At 56.1% G+C, this 20,244-nt stretch overlaps 1 protein-coding gene across 2 annotated transcripts; it reads left to right on the plus strand.

Moving 5' to 3' along the window:
* Positions 1-212: 212 nt before the first annotated feature.
* NTRK1 (neurotrophic receptor tyrosine kinase 1) lies at positions 213-19,202 on the plus strand (the record flags this gene model as incomplete). 2 transcript variants are annotated; one of them, XM_079697969.1, is made up of 17 exons in its annotated part: positions 213-439; positions 3,602-3,676; positions 3,952-4,023; positions 5,886-5,954; positions 6,693-6,838; positions 7,087-7,229; positions 9,553-9,685; positions 11,868-12,194; positions 12,632-12,649; positions 12,819-12,871; positions 13,151-13,253; positions 13,743-13,889; positions 14,217-14,347; positions 14,547-14,719; positions 16,990-17,230; positions 17,589-17,747; positions 19,017-19,202. In XM_079697969.1, the coding sequence occupies 17 exons, from the start codon at positions 228-230 to the stop codon at positions 19,200-19,202; spliced, it is 2,388 nt and encodes a 795-aa protein (XP_079554095.1). The 2 variants fall into 2 exon arrangements, with proteins under 2 accessions (XP_079554095.1, XP_079554096.1); XM_079697970.1 differs by lacking the exon at positions 12,632-12,649 and having other exon boundaries at positions 228-439.
* Between the last annotated feature and the right edge of the window lie 1,042 nt (positions 19,203-20,244).

Genomic DNA, 20,244 nt, shown 5'->3' on the forward strand with positions numbered 1-20,244 from the left:
GGGGAGTAGGCTGCCAGGGTGGGGGCAGAGTTGGGGACTTAGAAGAGGAGGGAGAGGGGTTGGAGTCAGAGGGGGCGGAGCGAGGCCGGGCGGGGGCCGCTGGCTCCGCCCTTTCCTGGCGGCTGGGTCTTTAACACTGCCCAGCGCACATGTCGCGGGAAGCCAGGCAGCCGCCGCTGGAAGCGCACAGACGGCTGCCCGGCCGGGGCGAGGCGGGCGCCGCCGCGATGCTGCGAGGCGGACGGCGCGGGCAACTCGGCGGGCACTGCCGGGCTACGGGGCCGGGCAGCCTGCTGGCCTGGCTGATGCTGGCATCTGCGGGCGCTGCACCCTGCCCCGATGTCTGCTGCCCCCACGGCCCTTCGGGGCTGCGCTGCACCCGGCCTGGGGCCCTGGATAGCCTCCGCCACCTGCCAGGCGCCGAGAACCTGACGGAGCTGTGAGTGTCTGACGGGCGAGGGGGCGCAGGGACAGGCGGGTATAGCAGTGCCCCGTGGGCACGGGCTCGCCGCTTGCTTGCTGGATCAGGTGGGGCGGGCGCGGCGGGAGGCTGATACCGTGCAGCCCGCGGCTGTGCCTCGGCTTTCCTCCGCTGCCCTGGCAGCCTCCGCAGTTACTGCCTGGAAGTTGGGCTCAGGGCAGCTGCGGTGCCAGCTTCGAGGAGAGGAAAGGGGGCTCTCTGTGGACCAAATCTGAGAGAGCCCAGCCTTCTAGAAACCGCTTTCTGGAGCTCAGCCAGGAGTCCACCCTCTGCCCTATGCAGGGGGTGGTTATCTGCAGAGACATCCCCCCGCCCCCCAGTTTGGCATCCTCACCATTTCCCCTTTCCAGGGAGAAATCAGCCCCCTCCCCCTTCCTTATCATGACCAGGCAACACCAATTCTCTCTGGAATTGGGAATTGAACTGGAATAGGTGGGAGGCGCTGAGGAGCCATAGCTTGGTTGTTGAGCTCTCTTCTTCCCACTTCCACCATCTCTTGTCCACACCACCTCTTGATTTGGATGTGGGAAATGAGAGCCCCACCTGGCTTCCCTCTCCCCACCCCATCTCCCTCACCACCCTTGTCTCCCTACTTTGGGCAGGGAGTCAGGGGCCTTGCTGAGAGACTCTCCTCCCTTCGGGACCGGAAACTAAGAGGAATCTCCAGCATTTGCAGTACTCTGACATCCTGCAGTAATTGGTTACAAAATACTCAAGTACTTTTTAGCAGTGGGTGAAACCTATGGGAGTATTCTGTACTTACTGGCCTAGAGGTACTCAAGTATCGCATGGTGGTGGCTGGAAAATACTTGAGTATTCTATGTGGCTGGCGGGGCCAGCAAGACTTCTAGAAGAAGAAAGGAACTGCTAGAATATTCTCCTCCTGTGGCCTGGGGTTAGCGAATGGGCAAGGAACCCTGGCCTCATGTGTGACAGGCTGGAAGGTATCTGAGGCAGGGGCCATCGATATCTGGAAGTGACTTGAGCAGCCTGCGATAATTTGCACTGAGTTACTTGGGTATCTTCTGGTAATTAACAGGAAGGTACTTGATCTCTCTCCCTAATGGCCCTAGGGAGATGAGGAGGCAAGATGGCCTTGTCTTGGTCTGGACCTAGGTTTCTGCATGATGGAAGGGGGCCTGAGGTCCAGACTGCCACCCCCAGTCCCGTCCATTCATCACTCTGGGCCTTCAAAGCAGGGCCCAGGCTCCTGAATGCTCCCCATCAGCGCTCTCTTTTTCTGATTCCCTTCCAAGCCCCTAGTAGGTCCAGCTGGGGGAGTGGGGGGTGGGAAGTGTGGACAGGTTGGGGCTGGGGGGGTGGGAGGCATGCAGGGTGGTGAGCTGAGTTGTCCCTCTGGGTGGGGTGGCAGTCTAACCCCTGCCTCCGCCTGCAAGGTCCCCTCCTCCTTCCTCACCCGCAGAGCTAACGAGGAGATAATGGGCTCGAATAGACAGATTGATTATGAATCCAAACGAATGAGGCAGCTTTGAGCACGCTGCCTGACAGTTTGCACACACCCAGCCACACTACGTTCTCACCCCCTCCCGGGGTCCCTTTAGCTCTAGGTCCTTTGGGCAGGGGCTGGTGGGGGGTCGGCAGGACAGGGACCTACTCTCTCTCAGAGTCACTGGAGTTTTACTCCCGAGACCTCAGGGGACTGAGGACCTGATGCCTGGCTGTCCTGCAGGGGCCAAGTCTGGGAAGGGCTGGCGGGGAGGGGTCATTCAGGCTGGTCCTGGTTCCCACAATTGAGGAAAGTACATGGTAGAGGGGGAGAGTTCTGAGAACAGGCAGTGAGTCAGGGGCCCCTGTGTGTGGGGGAGGCAGGCCTGACGTGCCACTGCAGGGCAGCTGACTTCTCAGGAACTCCCTGGCGTGCCAGATCCAGAAGCTGGACAGGGCCTGGGGCGTCAGAAATCCCCCACCCCTGCATGTCTGCTTTTACTTCTTTCTTTCTCTTCTTCCCATCTTGCTTTCTCTGGCTCTCTGTGCTCTCTGTCCCTCTGTCTCCCTTTTCTTATCTGTCTCTCTCCTTGTCTGTCTGTCTCTGTCTCGCTGCCAGTCTCCTCCTGTCAGTCCTTCCTCCTAGGTGTCCCTGTTTTGCTATCTCTTTGTTTTTCTGCATCCTGCTCCCCACCCTCCGCCTTCCCATTGCCCTCTCACTGTGAAACACAGCCACTCCGTGCCTCTCCACTGTCCCCAACTCTGACTCCCTCCTCTCATTGCCCCTCTCCTCCTCCCTGGATCCCTCCTGGGGCAGGGAGGGGCTCAAGGGGTCCCTGACTGACAGCCTCTATGCCTGTCACTCGCTTTGCTGAAAGATGGGGGGGCGATGGAGGGGTTGCTTCTTGAATGTGGGGAGGGACCAGCTTTGAGGGGGAGAAGGTGGGGTGTGTGCGTGTGTGTCTGCGCGTGTGCGCGTGCACAGCAGTATGGGTGAGCCCAGACGGTGGCCCCTGAGCGGTGTGTTTGGGAGCGCATATTTACATGGCCACAGGGCTTCCTTTGTGCTGGGTGGGGCAGTGGCAGGGATGAGCGTAGGCCCTTTGTGGAAGCGAGCGTTTCAGCGCGACCCCCTATTGTTGAGCGTGTGCAGGAGAGGCTCTGTGTTTAAAAGCAGAACGCCAAGCTGCAAATGGACTTGTGTGTGTTTATGAGTGTGAGTATGCCCACACATTCTCACGTGTGTGTGTGTGTGTGTGTGTGCGCATGAGAGTTGTGCAGCTATGTTTGTCCCCATAGGAGAGCGTGAGCATGCACGTGGGCACACCTGGGGGTTCACGCATGCATGTGTGGACGTGTGTGAGGAGATGTGTCTCTGTGCATATGTTTACACATCTGTGTGTGTGCATGCTTGAGTGTGTAAGAGTGTGCATGTGTGGTGGTGTGAGGATGCATGCATGGGACGGTATGGCTGTGTGAGGTGGTGGGTCTCCATGCATATGAGGATGCATGTGTGTGGGCATGCCTGTGCATGTGTACGCGTGTAAACAGGTTTTTGTGTGACTGGATGCATGTGTGCACACGTGCATGTGATTGAGAGGGAGGGAGGTGGGTGGGTGTGGGAACTCGAGTGTGGGCCTGGGCCCCTGTGACTCCCATCCCCTCTCCCCGCAGCTACATCGAGAACCAGCAGCATCTGTGGCAGCTGAAGCTCAGTGACCTGAGGGGCCTGGGGGAGCTGAGAAACCTGTGAGGGGCTCCACACAGGGCCTGGGGGACCAGAGGGTCAGGGAGGGCTCAAGGGGCCTGGGAGGGGCGTGGGAGGACCTGAGAGGCTGAGGATGGAGGGGCTGGCTGCTCAGTGAGCTCAGTGGTCTCAGGGGTCCAGGGTGGCTGAGAAAGCTTTGAGGAGGGTGGGGAGGGGTCCAGGGCTCAGCACGGGGGACCGGAGGGCTGGCATGGGCAGAGAGTGTGACCCAGGGGGGCTACGACTCTTGGTGTTGATCCTGCTGCACCCTCCCCAGCACCATCGTGAAGAGTGGTCTCCGTTTCGTGGCGCCAGATGCCTTCCATTTCACTCCTCGTCTCCGTCGCCTGTGAGTGGCCAGGGCTGGGCAGAGGGGGGTGAGAAGACACCTAGGCTTGGGTGGCTAATGGGCTTGGCCCTCCCCAGGGAACTGTTCTGAGGAAGGCCCCAGCCTGGCCAGGGAAGTCATTCCACCCGTTCTCCTGGGGCCTTCTTCTCATCCACTTCAGGGATGGCGGTGCCCTCAGCTCCCACCCCTGCCAGCTGGAAGGTCCTTCTTGCTGTCTCACTTCCATGCTTCATGCTACAGGGACACTTCTCATAGGTGCCTGCCTCAGTTTTATTCCCAGGGCTCAGATATACAGCAGTCCAAAGGGAGCAAGGATCGGGAACAGGGCCCTGGGTTCTGGCCGGGACTCTATCTCCCACCTGCTCCCTGGCCCCTGGGATAGCCTGGGAGCTGGGGGATCAGATCTGCCACTCGGGTGTACTCCCCTGGGAGTCACAGCCACCCCCTTCTGTAGAGGAGGGGGAGGGGCGGGGGTGGGCAGGAGACACCTCCAAAGGAGAGACCCTTGGAGTCCCTGGCAGCCCCTCTGAGGGTAGGAGTTCAGCTCCTCCTCTCGCCACTGGCAGGTGGAGAGATGGGAAGTGTGGTGGGAACCTGCCGTTCAGAGTTGTGCTGGGTACTCTAAACTCTCTGTGCGTCCGTGATTTAGCAACAATGACAGACAAAACGAGGTGATGTTACCCTCACTGACTGTGTACTAGGGCTTCAGTTAAAAATGCGTACTCAGTGACACCTCACGATACTTAGGTCAGTGGATCTTCACAATCAACCTGGTGAGAAAGGTAGTGTCATCTCAATTTTTTTTTTTTTTTTTTTTTGCGGTACGCGGGCCTCTCACTGCTGTGGCCTCTCCTGCTGCGGAGCACAGGCTCCGGACGCGCAGGCTCAGCGGCCATGGCTCACGGGCCCAGCCGCTCCGCGGCATGTGGGATCCTCCCGGACCGGGGCACGAACCCGTGTCCCCTGCATTGGCAGGTGGACTCTCAACCACTGCGCCACCAGGGAAGCCCTGTCATCTCCATTTTATAGATGAGAATTCTGAGAATCAGACGTGTTCAGTTTCTGGGCTGAGGTCATGCAGCTGTAAGTGGCAGGACAGAGGCACACTCGGTTCTGTCTGGCGCTAAGGCGGGTAGTCTTGGGGATCCCCCTGTGGTGGCCACTCTCCATCTCAGCCTCCACAACCTGAAAGACAGCTAGGCAAGGGGAGGGGTCAGGGCAGGCCCCTCAGAGGCAGAGGGTCCCTGGAGTGGCAGCCTGGTGCAGGGCGCAGAGCCCTGGAGCTGACCCCTCACCCAACTCCCTTTCTCCATCTCTACAGCTAGGGGGCTGGGGGCCTGGGGTCCCTTGCAGCCAACTTTCCTTAGTCCCTGGGGAGGGGAAAGAAGGAGGAGTGGGGAGGGAAGCCGGGGAAGGACTCTGAGATCCTCGGCACGGCGTCCGGCAGGCAGCAAGGGAGAGTGGAGGCCCCGGGCTCCCCCTCCTCCTCTGGCCCCGTCCTGGGCTCTGTGGGCAGGCAGCACAGATGGAGCCCCTGCCCCCAGCTGGGGCCTCAGCACTTTGCCAGCTGGGGCCAAGGCTTGGGGAGGGGCAGCGGCTGTTCCCTCAGACCACCCCGCCTCCCTGGGGTCTGGGGAGGGGGTTCAGTGCGGTTAACCCTTGTTGTCCCAGGGAGAAGAGCGGGACTCAGAGAGCCCAACCGGTCCCCCCTCTCCAGTGACTCGCGGGCTAGTTGTAGTTGCCAGGGCTGGGGTTGGGGAAGCCAGATGTCAGCTTCCTCCTGGCTCCTCCCCTCCCTCACGCTGGGTCAGAGCGAGGTCGCTCGCTCACAGGGTCTGTCTGCTCTGTCTCAACTCCCGCAGGGATCTGTCCTTCAATGCTCTGGAGTCTCTCTCCTGGAAAACCGTCCAGGGCCTCTCCCTACAGGAACTGTGAGTGTGGGGACTTCCAGGGGCCAGAGCAGCAAGTGTGTGTGTGTGTGTGTGTGTGTGTGTGTGTGTGCCCTCGGGCACTTGAACCTCTGTGTGAAGGTATGTGTCGCTGTGTCTGTGTGGAACTTTGGGGGTGGGGTGGGGTGTTCTCTCTGGGGACCGCGTGTTTGGCTGTCCACATGCATGCTTGTGAACCCCCTCATCGAAGCAGACGCTTCAGGCCCACCCATTGAGGTGTGATTGCCCTGGGCACATTTGGGGTGGGGGGTGGAGAGCTGGCCTGGACAACTGATTGTGTGTGTGCTTGGGGGGCTGGGGGCTGGCATGGTTCTCGGGGCCTGTGCACACGGGCACATCCGCCCACAGTGTTCATGGGATGGGTGGGACGGCAGTGGTCCATGTGTGTTTGGTGGGCGCCTAAGGCCTCTGGGTCACCCCAGAAGGCTGTGCCGTTCTCTCCTTGTCACCCTACTTGGAGCCCTCCCCTGGCTTTTCACCCTGGGGAGCCCAGGTGAGGGAATTCCACGTAGCCCACAGCTGGCTGTCTTTGACTTTCGGCATTCTATTTCTTTCAGCAGTGTCTTGTGAGGGGGGTCCATGAGAGGAACTTCTCCCGTGTCCCCACTCCTTCACCTCTAGACAGTCCACCCTGCTGTCTAACTGCACTCCCTCTTGCTGTAGTACTTCCTTCACATCTGCCATTCCCCTGACTCTCTTGGTGTCCCCCACACCCACCAGAGTCCTGTCGGGGAACCCCCTGCACTGTACCTGTGCCCTGCTCTGGCTGCAGCGCTGGGAGGAGGCGGGGCTGGGCGGAGTGCGGGAGCAGAAGCTACAGTGTCCGGGGCAGGGGCCCCTCGCCCTCATGTCCAGCACCAGCTGCGGTACGTGCTGGAGGTGATGTGAGGGGCTGGGAAAGAGCACCGTGCCTGGGGAGAGGGCACTGGGCAGGGCTCGGGGGTGAGCCCTGAAGAGGGACTGGGAAACGGGCATTGGCAAGAGCTGGGGGAAGCTGAAGGTTGGGGGGCAGGGGCAGGGTCTCTGAGGAGGGTGGGAGAAGGAGCACCACCCTTGGGCGGGGCTCGGAGGCTGCTCCCAGCTCTAACGCCCCTCGGGCATCCTGGGCCACCAGGTGTGCCCACGCTGAAGGTCCAGATGCCCAATGCCTCCGTGGACGTGGGGGACGACGTGTTGCTGCAGTGCCAGGTGGAGGGGCAGGGCCTGGAGCAGGCTGGCTGGATCCTCACGGAGCTGGAGGAGTCAGCCACGGTGATGGTGAGAAGCCCTCCACCGCCCGTGCCCCCATGCCCCCCTCCTGATTCGAGGCCTGCACGGAGCACAGGAGACAAAGACAGGGAAAGAGAGACAACAAATAAGAAGCACATAAAGGGTGAGGGATGGACAGAGATGGTTTAGAATCCTGGGACTAAGGCTTGTGCTGCTGGGCAGCCGCAGGCATGCACTTGCCCTCAGGCCAGGCCCTGGCCCAGCAAGGACCCCAGGCTCCACCGATCTGCCAAAACTTAGGTCCCCACTCTGAGATCACGGTGCTGGCCACAAGAGAGAGGGTCACAGAGCCCTCACATGTTGGAGCTGAGCAGGGGAACCCAACAGACCAACTCTCCCATCCACCTCCTTTCTAGATAAGGAAACTGAGAACCAGGTACAGGGTGCAATATTTGTGGTCCTGCACCCAGGCCAGTTCTTGGGGGCCTTTCGGTCATTTTCTGGAGATTCTGGAAGCAACATCCTCTTGAGTGTGTGATGAGCATATTAATAAAGGAGGCACAGGTCTGGTTCCAGCTGTCTCACTAATTAATTCTTGGAGTGACTTTTGGAAAAATCCCTCAGCCTGCCTGCATTTTGGTTTTCTTATCTGTCAGCTGAGGAGGTAGATATGATGGCCTTCTGATGTCCTGCCTGCCTCTGGGCACTCTCTGGCCTCTATATCTCTTTTCCAGATCGGTCTTTGGGCATCTTCCCAGGTCTTGCCCTTTGTCCTCAGGCTGGCCACGGGCAGCTGAGAGTAGCTGTAGTTGACTCAGGAGGCCTCATGGACAAGGTCAGCAGGGGCTGACGTTGGACTGTGCCCACCCTGAAAGCTGGCCCCTCATGGGTGGACACAGAGGGTCCAGTCCCTGGAAGGAGCTGGGTCAGTGAAAGCAGGGGTGTGGTGTTCAGTTTGGAGGCCCTCGCTTTGGGAGTGGAGTCAACCCCAGAATTGCTGGTGGCCCCTGGAACAATATTGAAGGAGGAACCACTGGACCCCTGAGCAGGGGGTCCAGACATGGTGGAGGGACCACAAGCCACTGAGTGGTTTCTCCTCTCCCAGAGATCAAATCCACTGAGAGTGAGTAATGGAAAAGGGGACAAGACAGAAGCAAGAGGCTGGGCATGACCATCTGTGGAGAGACCTTTGATAAGCTATCTGTTTTGGGAAGCTGCAGGTTTTTGCTATTCTCTTTGGGAGCTTTACATGTTTGCTACCACTTCTGTTTTCTGGAGACTTCCTATAGAAAAGCCATAGCCTAACTGGGTTAAATGGAGGGGAGGGGAGGCTGGTCCCCCTCAGGAGTGTGAAGGGTGGCAGAGCAGCTCAAAGGGAAGAGTTCATGGGACCCCATACCCCAGGGTGACTTGGAGGAGATGGGACAGCTGAGAGAATCTTAGGGCAGGGCTTCCCCTTGGGGTGGCTGGAACCCAGGCCTTGCATAAGAGGCTGCAGAGCTCTTCTGGAATCTTTGAACTCACATATTCCAGTGGAAGCCCAGAGAAACTTCACCTTTCGTGGTATTTATTCAAGGGATTCCACATTTACAAAATTTCCAGATAAATCAGATTTGTCCACTACTTCATCTATTTTCATCATTTTATGAAAATAGCTTTCTAAAATGTCAAAAGATCATTTTGTTTACCTCTTCAGCTTACAAAATAAGAAAATCTTGGTTTGGCAAGATTAAGAATTGTCTTAAGGCCATATAACGTCCATGGTGTCTTAGGAAGAGAATCTGAATCTGATTCAGTCTTTTGATGATGATTCAGAACCAAGTCACTTAGCTTCTCTCTAACTTCACTCTCTTTTTCCATCTGCCAAAGGTAGTCATCATGATTCTACCGTTGCTTCTAACTGCTGCCCTGTTACCAGCACCATCTCTTTGTTTCTGATCTTCCTTGGGCTGAGACTAAGTTTCTTAGAACTATGTGTAAAACAAGAATGAGTAGGTGGTGAGGTCCTAGCTGGTTTTCCAATTAGTTGTGCATATGTAGTACTTGGGATTTGTGACATCTATTTAGCTGTTTAGATGGGTGGTTTTATGGCTCGGGGTACTTTGTGCCTATTTTGAGGTTATTGGTTGTGTTCTAGATTTTTCAGATCATTAAACAAATGATCCAGGAGAATCTGCAAACAAGCTCTAAAGGAGGGCCATTCTCTGCTATATTCTCTCCCACACCTTTTTCCTTCCCCTCCCTCCCAGCCTTTCTCCCTTTTCCATCTGGGCCAGAGGGGGTCCCCAAAGACATCAGCTCCAGCTGCCCTGCCTCCAATCCCAAGCTAGCTAAAGCTTTTCTTGATTTTCCCCTTTCTTCTCTGACCCAGCAATCTGGGAGTCTGCCGTCCTTGGGACTGACCCTGGCCAATGTCACCAGTGATCTCAATAGGAAGAACGTGACGTGCTGGGCCGAGAATGACGTGGGCCGGGCTGAAGTCTCCGTCCAGGTCAACGTCTCCTGTGAGTCCCAATGACTGCCCCTGTGCCCACCCCCATCACTTCTTCCCTGAAAAGAGCATGTGAGCGTGGGGGGCTGCAGGAAAGGAGTGGGATGTGTGTGTCCACAGCTGCTCCCTCCCAGCTGTTTCCAGCTTCCCATGAAAACCTGATCCTTTGAGGGAAGTCCTGGGGGCTCGTCAAGGCCAGAGGGATGGAGATAGATTTATTTTTGGCCCCTGCCCAAGTCTTGCTACCTGAAGCCTCAACACCAGCTGCCTGCCCGTTCTCACTGCTCTGCTGTATTTCTTCATGTCCGTTCCTCGTTAGAACTTTTGCCCTACATCCTAGTTTTATTTTTTAAATTTTTAATTAATTAATTAATTAATTGATTAATTAATTAATGGCTGCGTTGGGCCTTAGTTGCGGCACTCGGGATCTTTCATTACGGTGGGCGGGCTCTTCATTGCAGCGTGCTGGCTTCTCTCTAGTTGTGGCCGGGGTTTAGTTGCCCCTCAGCATGCGGGGATCTTAGTTCCCCCACCAGGGATCGAACCCGTGACCTCTGCATTGGAAGGTGGATTCTTAACCACTGGACCACCAGGGAAGTCCCTACATCCTAGTTTTAAAAGAAGAAATTCCCCACCTAAGTTCCCTTTAGGCTTACTGCCTAACTTCCCTAGGTCTGCCACAAATTATTTAAAATCTTCTATGTTATATAAATTTTTCTTCTTGTGAAACATAACATACATAGATATGTACATAAAACGTATACACCTTAAACAGTAATTATTCTTACCAGCAGTTCAGAAGACACTCTCTTCCTCTCCCCATTCAGAACCCCATCCTTCTCCTCCACCCCATCCTGACTTTTATGATAATCATTTCCTTGCTTTAAAAAATAATTTTAGGGCTTCCCTGGTGGCACAGTGGTTGGGAGTCTGCCTGCCGATGCAGGGGACACGGGTTCATGCCCCGGTCCAGGAGGATCCCATGTGCCACGGAGCGGCTGGGCCTGTGGGCCGTGGCTGCTGGGTCTGCGCGTCCGGAGCCTGTGCTCCGCGATGGGAGAGGCCACAGCAGTGAGAGGCCCACGTACTGCAAAAAAAAAAATAATAATAATAATAATTTTACACACGTATGCTTCTTTATCAATATGGTTGAGTTTTGTCTGTTCTTGTACATTATATAAATGGAATCATACCTCGTATTACTTTGTGTCTAGTTTCTTCTGCTCAACATTTTTTTTTTAAGATTTATTATTTATTTTATTTATTTTGGCTGCGTCGGGTCTTAGTTGCGGGATCTTAACAGGATCTTTGTTGAGGTATGAGGGATCTTTCGTTGATGTGTGTGGGTTTTCTGTTTCTAGTTGTGGCACGCAGGCTCCAGAGTGCTTGGGCTCTGTAGTTTGTGGCACGTGGGCTCTCTTGTTGAGGTACGCTCAGTAGTTGTGGTGCATGGGCTTAGTTGCCCTGCAGCATATGGAATCTTAGCTCCCTGAGCAGGGATTGAACCTGCGTCGCCTGCATTGTAAGGCAGATTCTTTACCACTGGACCACCAGGGAAGTCCCTCAACATTATTTTTGTAAGATTCGTCCACGTTAATGGGAGTAACTATTAGTTCATTCAGTTCACTGCTGAGTAGTATTCCATTGCATGAGTGCTGGCTGGAATTCCAGTATCAGTTGTAGAGTGTGTATGTAGGTATATATATATTTTCTATTATTGAGGGGCTTTTGCTTCTTTCAGGTTGGGTCTATTTCAAACCCATAACTTTTTTCAAAAGGTTTTAAACTGTATATATATATATATATTTTAATATATATTTGTTTGATGTTTAGGCCCCCTTCCTGATCTTTTTAGGCTTGATTACACTTAATTTTTCTAGATCCCTCATCCAAAAGACTCCATGTCTAATTTCCATAAGCCGGTACCCTACTTCTCTAGGACTGTTACTTACTTTCTTTAAAGCCACCACTTAAGTTTTTTAAGCTTGAGTTTTATATACCTGCTGCCTGATTTATTTCAGATTTACTGTCAGCTTTCTTCAAAACGTCTCTCCTTATGAATCTCTTAGGGCCTGCTGACCAGTTTCTCTTAGGCCTACCCCCTGATTTCCAGCTATACACTCCCACCCCCACCTAGGATTGGTCAGGTCTGTAGCTGCTTCCAGACTCTCTCTGTCCCCCTCTCTGGCCCACAGTCCCCGCCAGTGTGCACCTGCAACCAGCAGTGGAGCAGCACCACTGGTGCATCCCCTTCTCAGTGGACGGGCAGCCCACGCCCTCTCTGCGCTGGCTCTTCAATGGCTCTGTGCTCAACGAGACCAGCTTCATCTTCACCGAGTTCCTGGAGCTGGCAGCCAATGAGACCGTGCGACACGGCTGCCTGCGCCTCAACCAGCCCACCCACGTCAACAATGGCAACTACACGCTGCTGGCTACCAACCCCTTGGGCCAGGCCGCCGCCTCCGTCATGGCCGCCTTCATGGACAACCCTTTCGAGTTCAACCCTGAGGACCCCATCCCCGGTGTGAGGGCCACCCTGAACCCTGCCCCCTCTCCCTGGGTTCCACCTGGGTACAGATCCAGGTGTCCAGGGATGCCTGGCCCACTTCCTGCTGTGATCCTGACCTCAGAAGTTGGAGTGCCTGGTCTTGGACAGAAAGGAGCCTGGGGTTCTGGTGTCCAGCTCTGTGCTGTCCTCCTTTGTCCCTGCCTCCCCCAAACTCCAGGAGTCCTGAACCCCTGAGCTCTTCCATTCACTTGGGCTGGCTGAAGAGAGAGCCACGCACCAGGGCATCCCTGGCCCAGCTGGAAAAGGGCCAAGTGCATCTTCTCCCTTGAGGTCCAGCAGCTCCACCTCCCCATCCCAGCCCCACCCAAGAAGGGATGAGTCCCAGAGGGGGAAGGGGACGCACTGCTCTTTTCCCCATCTGATTGCTTTCTCTCCTCCCTCCTGCTGCAGTCTCCTTCTCGCCAGTGGGTGAGTAGCCCAGGCTGGAGGGCAGGTTCTGTCTGGTCCCTGGAGCTGCGGCTGGGGCAGGGGGTACAGTTAACCTGATCCTTGGGGGGTCAGCTGGGGCCAGGGTGGGGAGTCGGTAGAGGAGACAGTGTGTGCCAAAGCCTGTCCTTCCTGCCCTGTGTCCCCATAGACAGCAACAGCACATCCGGAGACCCAGTGGAGAAGGATGAAACACCTTTTGGGGTGAGCGTGGGAAGTGGAAGCTTGTCCAGGACTTTGGGATCAGGAGGCCGGGCTAGAGGCTCATCTGCATGTCATTTCTGGTCAGAGCACAGAGATCAGTAGAATCTGGCCTGAGCTTAATCAGCCTCCTTCACAGCCGTGACTTGGGGGCCCCAGGGGAGGAGGAGGCAGGTCTGGGGGCCTGGCTCTGGGCATCTATGCAGGATGGAGAAACAGTTTGCTATGGGGGAGCTCTGAGAGTGCAGACAACCCCCAAATCTGACCACCCCACACCCTCAGGTCTCCATGGCCGTGGGTCTGGCTGTTTTTGCCTGCCTCTTCCTTTCTACGACATTTCTTGTGCTCAACAAATGCGGACGGAGGAACAAGTTTGGGATCAACCGTGAGTTGGGGAGCTGCAGAATGGCTGTCTGTCAGTCTGTCCATCTGGCTTTGTTTCCTGCTGGGTCTTCCCCACTCTGTCCACTGTGTGAGGGCCTGTGCACACGTGGAGTTCTACAGAGTGTGTGTTTGGGGTATACGAGGACTGGCTATGGGGCTTGTGAATATGAGTGTGTCGGTGCTGGAGCTGGGGTAGTTTCAGAGGTAGCATCTGTTAATTGGTGGCTGGATTGTAGTCAAACACTAAGTGGGTCTGGGAGGTCTGGGCTCTGCGGGGGGGCAGTGGGGGGTTCTCTGGTGGCCCACGGGGCCTGGGGTTGGACAGGAGCCAGACAGAGAATGGCCTTAGTGCCTCCCCTTCCTCCTGCCTGCTGTCTTGCTTCCTAGCTCTTCTGTTCCTCCCGTGCAAGTTATGACACCCGCAACCTGACAGGAGCTAGAGTGTGTGCCTGGGCTGTGACCCTTCCATGTGACTGTGTCTCCTCCCCAGGCCCCACCGTGCTGGCTCCAGAGGATGGACTGGCCATGTCCCTGCATTTCATGACATTGGGTGGCAGCTCCTTGTCTCCCAGCGAGGGCAAAAGCTCTGGGCTCCAAGGCCACATCATTGAGAACCCACAGTACTTCAGTGATGCCTGTGAGGGGCTGGGTCAAGGGTGCGGGCGAGCCTGTGTGTGTGTGTGTGTTTGTACGTGTGTGTGTGCATGTGTAGGAGCCCCTGTGTGTCATTGCCTTTGCCCACCCCAGGCCTGAACAAGCCTTCCCTCCCACCCCGCTGCCACCCATGTCCACATCATGTCATGGGGCTTGGTGAAGGTGTGAAGGCTCACTTTCAGTGTCCATCCTTCCCTTTGCCTGGCACACCCTGTGCAGAGCACAGCCCTGCTGGACAGTCCTGTCCTTGGCCCTGTCCCATCCTTCCCAAGACTGCAGCTCTTGTCTGACCCTGCAAGCCCCCCCACAGGTGTTCGTCACATCAAGCGCAGAGATATCGTGCTCAAGTGGGAGCTGGGTGAGGGCGCCTTTGGGAAGGTCTTCCTAGCTGAGTGCCACAACCTGCTGCCTGAGCAGGACAAGATGCTAGTGGCCGTCAAGGTAAGACCTTGGCCATGTGATATTGCCGGCCCGGGCCCCCCTCCCAGAGCACCATCATTCCAGGATGGGGTGCTCAGGCTGGTGGGTGGGAGGCTGAGGTCTGGCATGGTTCATGACTTGGGGGTGGATGGGTCACCTTGGACGTGGGGAGGTCAAGGCTGGGCCCTCACCCAGGCCTCTCCCTGCCCCTGCCATCCAGGCGCTGAAGGAGGTGTCTGAGAGCGCCCGGCAGGACTTCCAGCGGGAGGCCGAGCTGCTCACCATGCTGCAGCACCAGCACATCGTGCGCTTCTTTGGCGTCTGCACCGAGGGCCGCCCGCTGCTCATGGTCTTTGAGTACATGAGGCACGGTGACCTCAACCGCTTCCTCCGGTATGAGGGCCTGGCCCTGGCGCTGGCCCCTGGCCCGTCGTCCCCTCCCTACAAGCACATCCCTGCTTGTCTGCTGAACTGTGGGGGGGGTGGGACACCAAGAAGGAGCAGGAAGGCCCTGTCCGCAAGGCAAATGTGTGAATGTGAGGAGACTCCATGCGGAGGACAGAGCGGCAATGTCAGGGAGGTTGCCTTAGCAGAAGTCACGAGCTGAATCTTCAGAATGGGTGGGCTTTGCAGAGAGTGTGTGCACTTGCGTGTGGCACACAGAAGCCAGGCCTGTAGGAGGTGGCCGTTTTGATAACTACGATAACAGCAATAACAGACATTTATCAGGCACTTTCCACGCTCCAGGCACTATGCTCTATATTTTATAATTCATTCTAATTATGACTGTCTGTGCTTATACATATATGCCTGTATAATAATATAAATGTATATTTATTTTTCATAGTCTCCTAGCATATATGGCAATTTATACTTGAAGAAAGTTACCAAAAATTCATTTCTTTGGCTTTGGACAGAACAACTCTGATATGTTAACTAATTTGTACTGATAATTTTAATAACTTCAAGAAATGTACCCATTTCTCAGATGAGGCTTAGAGAGGTTAAGTGACTTGCTCAAGGGCACACAGGTAACAAATGGTCCAGGGAGATGTGACCCCAGGCGGAGCCCTGCTCTCAACCCCTGACTGTGATGGTCACTTATTCCCTTCATCGAGTCCTCCTCTGATGAGGTGGACCCCCTGTGAGGTTGGGGCAGTGTGAAGGCAGGGAAAGGGCCAGGGTTTGGAATCAACTGTGACTTATTATCTGAGACTACTTTGCCAAGTAGATTTCCTCTCTGGCCTCAGTTTCCCTACCAGTAAGAGGGACAACGGGGGACTGTGGTTCTGGATGAGTGTGTTTGTACAGCTGATGGTAGTGCTTGGTCTCCAAACATTCCTTTGGGAGTGACAGGTCATTCATGTAGCCAGGTCGCAAAATTCAGCTGGGAGAGACCCCAGAGTATGAGCTTATCTTGAGCATGGGGAGGAGCCTGTGGAGGATGTGGAGCGGGAAAGAGGTGAGGGCAGACCTGAGGTTAAATGTGGAGGTGAATTGGCTCAGAGGAACCCAAGTCAAGAGGAGGCCAAAGAGGAGCCCTTCCCCTTACTCACCAGATGCGGTGTGGGCTCTGTGCTAGGGACCGGATGCAAGCCAGGATCCATCTGGGGTCCAGGATGGAAGAAAAGCAGCTTTATATAGTGGACAGAGCACGGGGAAACCAAAGGAGGGAAACATGAAATCTCCTAGATGAGTCTGGAAGACTTCCCCTAGGAGGGGCCTATTTCTATTTCTCCTCGCCTCTGGGCCTCTACCTCTGCCTGGTACACTGGGTCTCCTTCCCAGCCCCTTCACCCACCCCTGTCCCCGACCCCTTCAAGTGGCTTACCCACCTCCCTTCCCAAGGGCTTGAGTATCACTTTAGATGTCTCTTCTTCCAGGAAGCCTTCCCTGACTTCTTCCATCCCTACCCTGAGTGCCCATCAGGTGCCCCCCACACTGCACTGCTGTAACCTGTTTATCTGCATCCTACCCTCCACTGTAGCTCTGGTGCTTGGCACATTGGAGATGTTACCTGGAATAAGTGAAGAAATAAATTGTTGAGGAGAAAGTTGGCCAGTAGGAAAGGGCAGTACTGACAAAACCATCAGCTCAGACAGCTTCAGAAGAAGGAATATTTGGAGAATGGAGATGAATGATCAGGGACTGGTCTAGAGGGATGGCTGTGGGGAGGAGGAGGGCATCCTGGAAACCTTTGGAAGGAAGGCTGGATACCGAGGGCAAAGGTGAGAGAGGCAGGAATCAAGGACTACCAGATTTCAGGCTCACAGCCTGGGTGGGGGATGTTCCCTTCATTGAGGCAGGGGCAGGCCTGGGGGACGATGCTGAGCATCTTCGCAAGAGCTGAGTCGGAGGTGTACCCGGGCAAGAGATGTAGGGGCCAGTGGGCAGCTCCAGTGGGCTTGGAGTTCAAGGGGGCTGCCTGAGAAGAAGGCATTAATGTGGAAAGTGTGGGCACCAGTGGAAGCTCTAGAGGTGGGGCACACCAGCCGGCCCCCATCCAGGTCCCTCCAGACAGCTGCCTCCCCTGTTCTTTCCTTCCTCCATTCCCTGAGTCCCTTCCCCTACCCCCCAACCCCCAGCTCCCTGGGCTCCCTTCTCTCAGGCTCCTGGGGGTTCTCTCCTCCCAGCCTATCCTTCTCCCTCACTCTTTCTCGAAGGTCCCACGGGCCTGATGCCAAGCTGTTGGCTGGCGGGGAGGACGTGGCTCCAGGGCCTCTGGGCCTGGGGCAGCTGCTGGCCGTGGCTAGCCAGGTTGCCGCGGGGATGGTGTATCTGGCGGGTCTGCACTTCGTGCATCGGGACCTGGCCACGCGCAACTGTCTGGTGGGTCAGGGACTAGTGGTCAAGATCGGCGATTTCGGCATGAGCAGGGATATCTACAGCACCGACTATTACCGCGTAAGTCTTTCACCCCGACCCCTCCCACAGCATCCAAACTGTAGACACGCTAATGCCGAGTCCCCCTCTGGTGCCTGCCCTTGCTGGGCATGCCTTCCTCTTCCTCAGGCAGTGTGGTGTCTGAGACTCTCTAGCTCTGCTTTTTAACCCTCCTCCTACCCCCTCGGCCCCCAGTGGAGGAGGGTCTGTCTCCACTATCACGGAGGGAAACGGCACCATCGGTTTTTCCCTTTTAGCCCTGGGCGGGTGAGCCACTTCTATTTATTTTTAATGACGGGACTGGGGGCGGGTCCGCGTCAGGAGAGGCTGTCCGCGGTGGGCGCCCGCAGGAAGTGACGCAGCGCCCGCACGCCGGCAGGTGGGAGGCCGCACCATGCTGCCTATCCGCTGGATGCCACCTGAGAGCATCCTCTACCGCAAGTTCACCACCGAGAGCGACGTGTGGAGCTTCGGCGTGGTGCTCTGGGAGATCTTCACCTACGGCAAGCAACCCTGGTACCAGCTCTCCAACACAGAGGTCAGCCCCGCTCCATGGGTCATTCCCTGCCGGCCACCCTTTCCCCGCTCCTTCGGGTCGCTTTTTCAGGAAATTCTGTCCCCTTCTGCCCCTCATCCCACTGCCGGCAGGCCGGGCACCCATCCAGCATGACACTGCTAACACTGCTCTCTCCACCCCAACCCTGTTCTTTTCTCACATTCTTCCTTCTCCTATTCTAACTGGCTCCTGGGGGAACCTCAAAGCACTTATAAATGGAGCCCAGACCTCCATCCCTAGCTGCATTTTATAGACCTAGTAGGCATCATCAGGGTGAAAGGGAGAGGCATGGAAAGAGGAACACAGCACGAGAGGGCCTGATGCTGCAGCAGGAAAGCTGGAGGTTAGACTGTAAGAAGGACGGTCCTACACCTCCCCTTGCGCTCCTGGCTGGACACAGGTGTTCCCTCTCCCAGAGCAGCTCCCCCCACCCCCCCCTTGGCTCGCAGCTGTCAGTTTCCATTTCTCCTCCTAATGCAGTCTGCTCCCTGAAGGCTGGTGGCATGCGAGAGAGGGTTATAGATTTTAATTTTCTCAAGCAGTGAGAGAAGGAATGGAATTAGTGCCGCCCATAACCCAAGCCCTCTAATGGTGAGGGAGGGAAGAAGGGGGGAAGAGACTCCAGGCCCTTCAAGCATCTCCCTGCCACAGTCTCTCCTTCTTTGGATCCCTTAGCTGCTCTTGCAGTCCTTCCTGTAGTTTAACTTTGATCTTTCCTGCTGCAGTTTTCTTTTAAGAGCAGCTAGGTCCCCACAGAGTGGCACCTACAGAAGAGAAAAAAAGTGGGGTTGCCCTCCACCTTAAAATGCAAGCCAGCCACTTTTCAAGGCCTTTACCTGCAACCCTGCTCTGTTTTCTTTTTGCCCTCTGGAGCCGAGAGATGGAGAACCCTTGCCTTCATCCATGCAGCCCTCAACACTAAACTGATGGATTTGGCAAATGCCTTGGCCCCGCCCCTTCCTTAGCCCACCTGGCAAGTCTTCCTGGGGTCTGATTCCAGCCCTTCGGGATACAATTCTACCCCAGCCCAACCCTCCCAGGGTCTCTCTAACTTTAATCCTTCCACTGCTCAGTGTCAGAGTAGAAAGGAATCTCGGGATTCACTGCATCCTTTCAGATTATCACGAGGCCCAGACATATCGTATGACCTGCCTTGGGAGCTTCAATGAGGCAGAGGCAGTGCTGGGTCTGGCCTCACTCTCCCGCCCCCAGCCCAGTGTGCCCTCTTCTCTCTCCCTCTGGTGGCCCCAGGCGATCGAGTGCATCACGCAGGGACGTGAGCTGGAGCGGCCGCGTGCCTGCCCGCCGGAGGTCTACGCCATTATGCGAGGCTGCTGGCAGCGGGAGCCCCAACAACGCCACAGCATCAAGGATGTGCACACCCGGCTGCAAGCCCTTGCCCAGGCGCCTCCTGTCTACCTGGATGTCCTGGGCTAGGAGGCTGGCCCAGGGGCTGGGGCTGGGTAGCCGGAATACTGCAGCCTGCCCTCAGCGACCCCCATGGCTCCCAGCAGCCCCAGGGTGATCTCAAAGCATCTAACTCACCCTCAGCATGCGGGAGGGGACAGGTGGGGTCTGAGAGCGGAGGATGTTCCTGCTTCTCTAGGCAGGGTTCCGCCATAGCAATTATATTTATTATCCCTTGGCTGTGTCTCTTGCCAATTCTTGGGATGATGTCGTTCTGGGAGGGGGTTATTGGGACTCAGGTAGGGCGATGACTCTCTGGGACCCTCCCCCCCTCTGCTTAACCTCAGCCACCTACCCCTGCTGCATGCAGCTGTCACCTCCACCTCGTAGTTGTGGTTTGCCTCCCAGTCCCATGGTCATCCTGTCCGCCTGGTGGTGAGGCAGCCTCAGGTCAAGCCTCCCGGACCTTCAGACCCTAATTGCCTATCTCTGTATTTCATTCAGGAAGGCTGCAGTAGGAGGGATTGAAGGTAGATGTGGAGGTGGACAGGATGGAAGCATTGGTGGGGTGAGTGTTCCTTGTATTGGTGTGCCCAGAACAGAGCAAGCACACAATACAACAAAAGGTTGAGAAAGAAAAGGGGGGGACGGCTTGCGTATGTGGGCGCATGTATGCATGAGAGCGTACCTGCGCGTGCATGCGCACGTGTGTGTGTGTGTGTGTGTGTGTCTACATGTGGCAGGTACAGGGAAGGAGTAGGATAAAGGAATGGTTGAGGGAAGCAGGACCCCTTGTTCCTTCCCCTCTGTCACTCTTCTTGGCTCTAAGTTCTTTGAGATCCATACCTGGAGGCCAGGAATTGAGCAAGGTGGCTATTTCCTAAGGACCAAGCCATCTCCCCATTCCATTCTGCCCGAGGGAGGAGGTAAGCTCTCCCTTCCCCTCTGTCCCTTGGAACACCACTGGCCCGAGGCCACCACTGGCCCGAGGCTTCTGTCAGCTCCGAGGCTGGGTGAGGTCCCCCATCCCAGAACCTGGGCCCTGCCCCCATCTTCCTCACCCTGGAGCCAG

The sequence above is a fragment of the Hyperoodon ampullatus genome (assembly GCF_949752795.1).
Source record: "Hyperoodon ampullatus genome assembly, chromosome: 2".
In the NCBI taxonomy this organism is placed as follows: Eukaryota; Metazoa; Chordata; class Mammalia; order Artiodactyla; family Ziphiidae; genus Hyperoodon; species Hyperoodon ampullatus.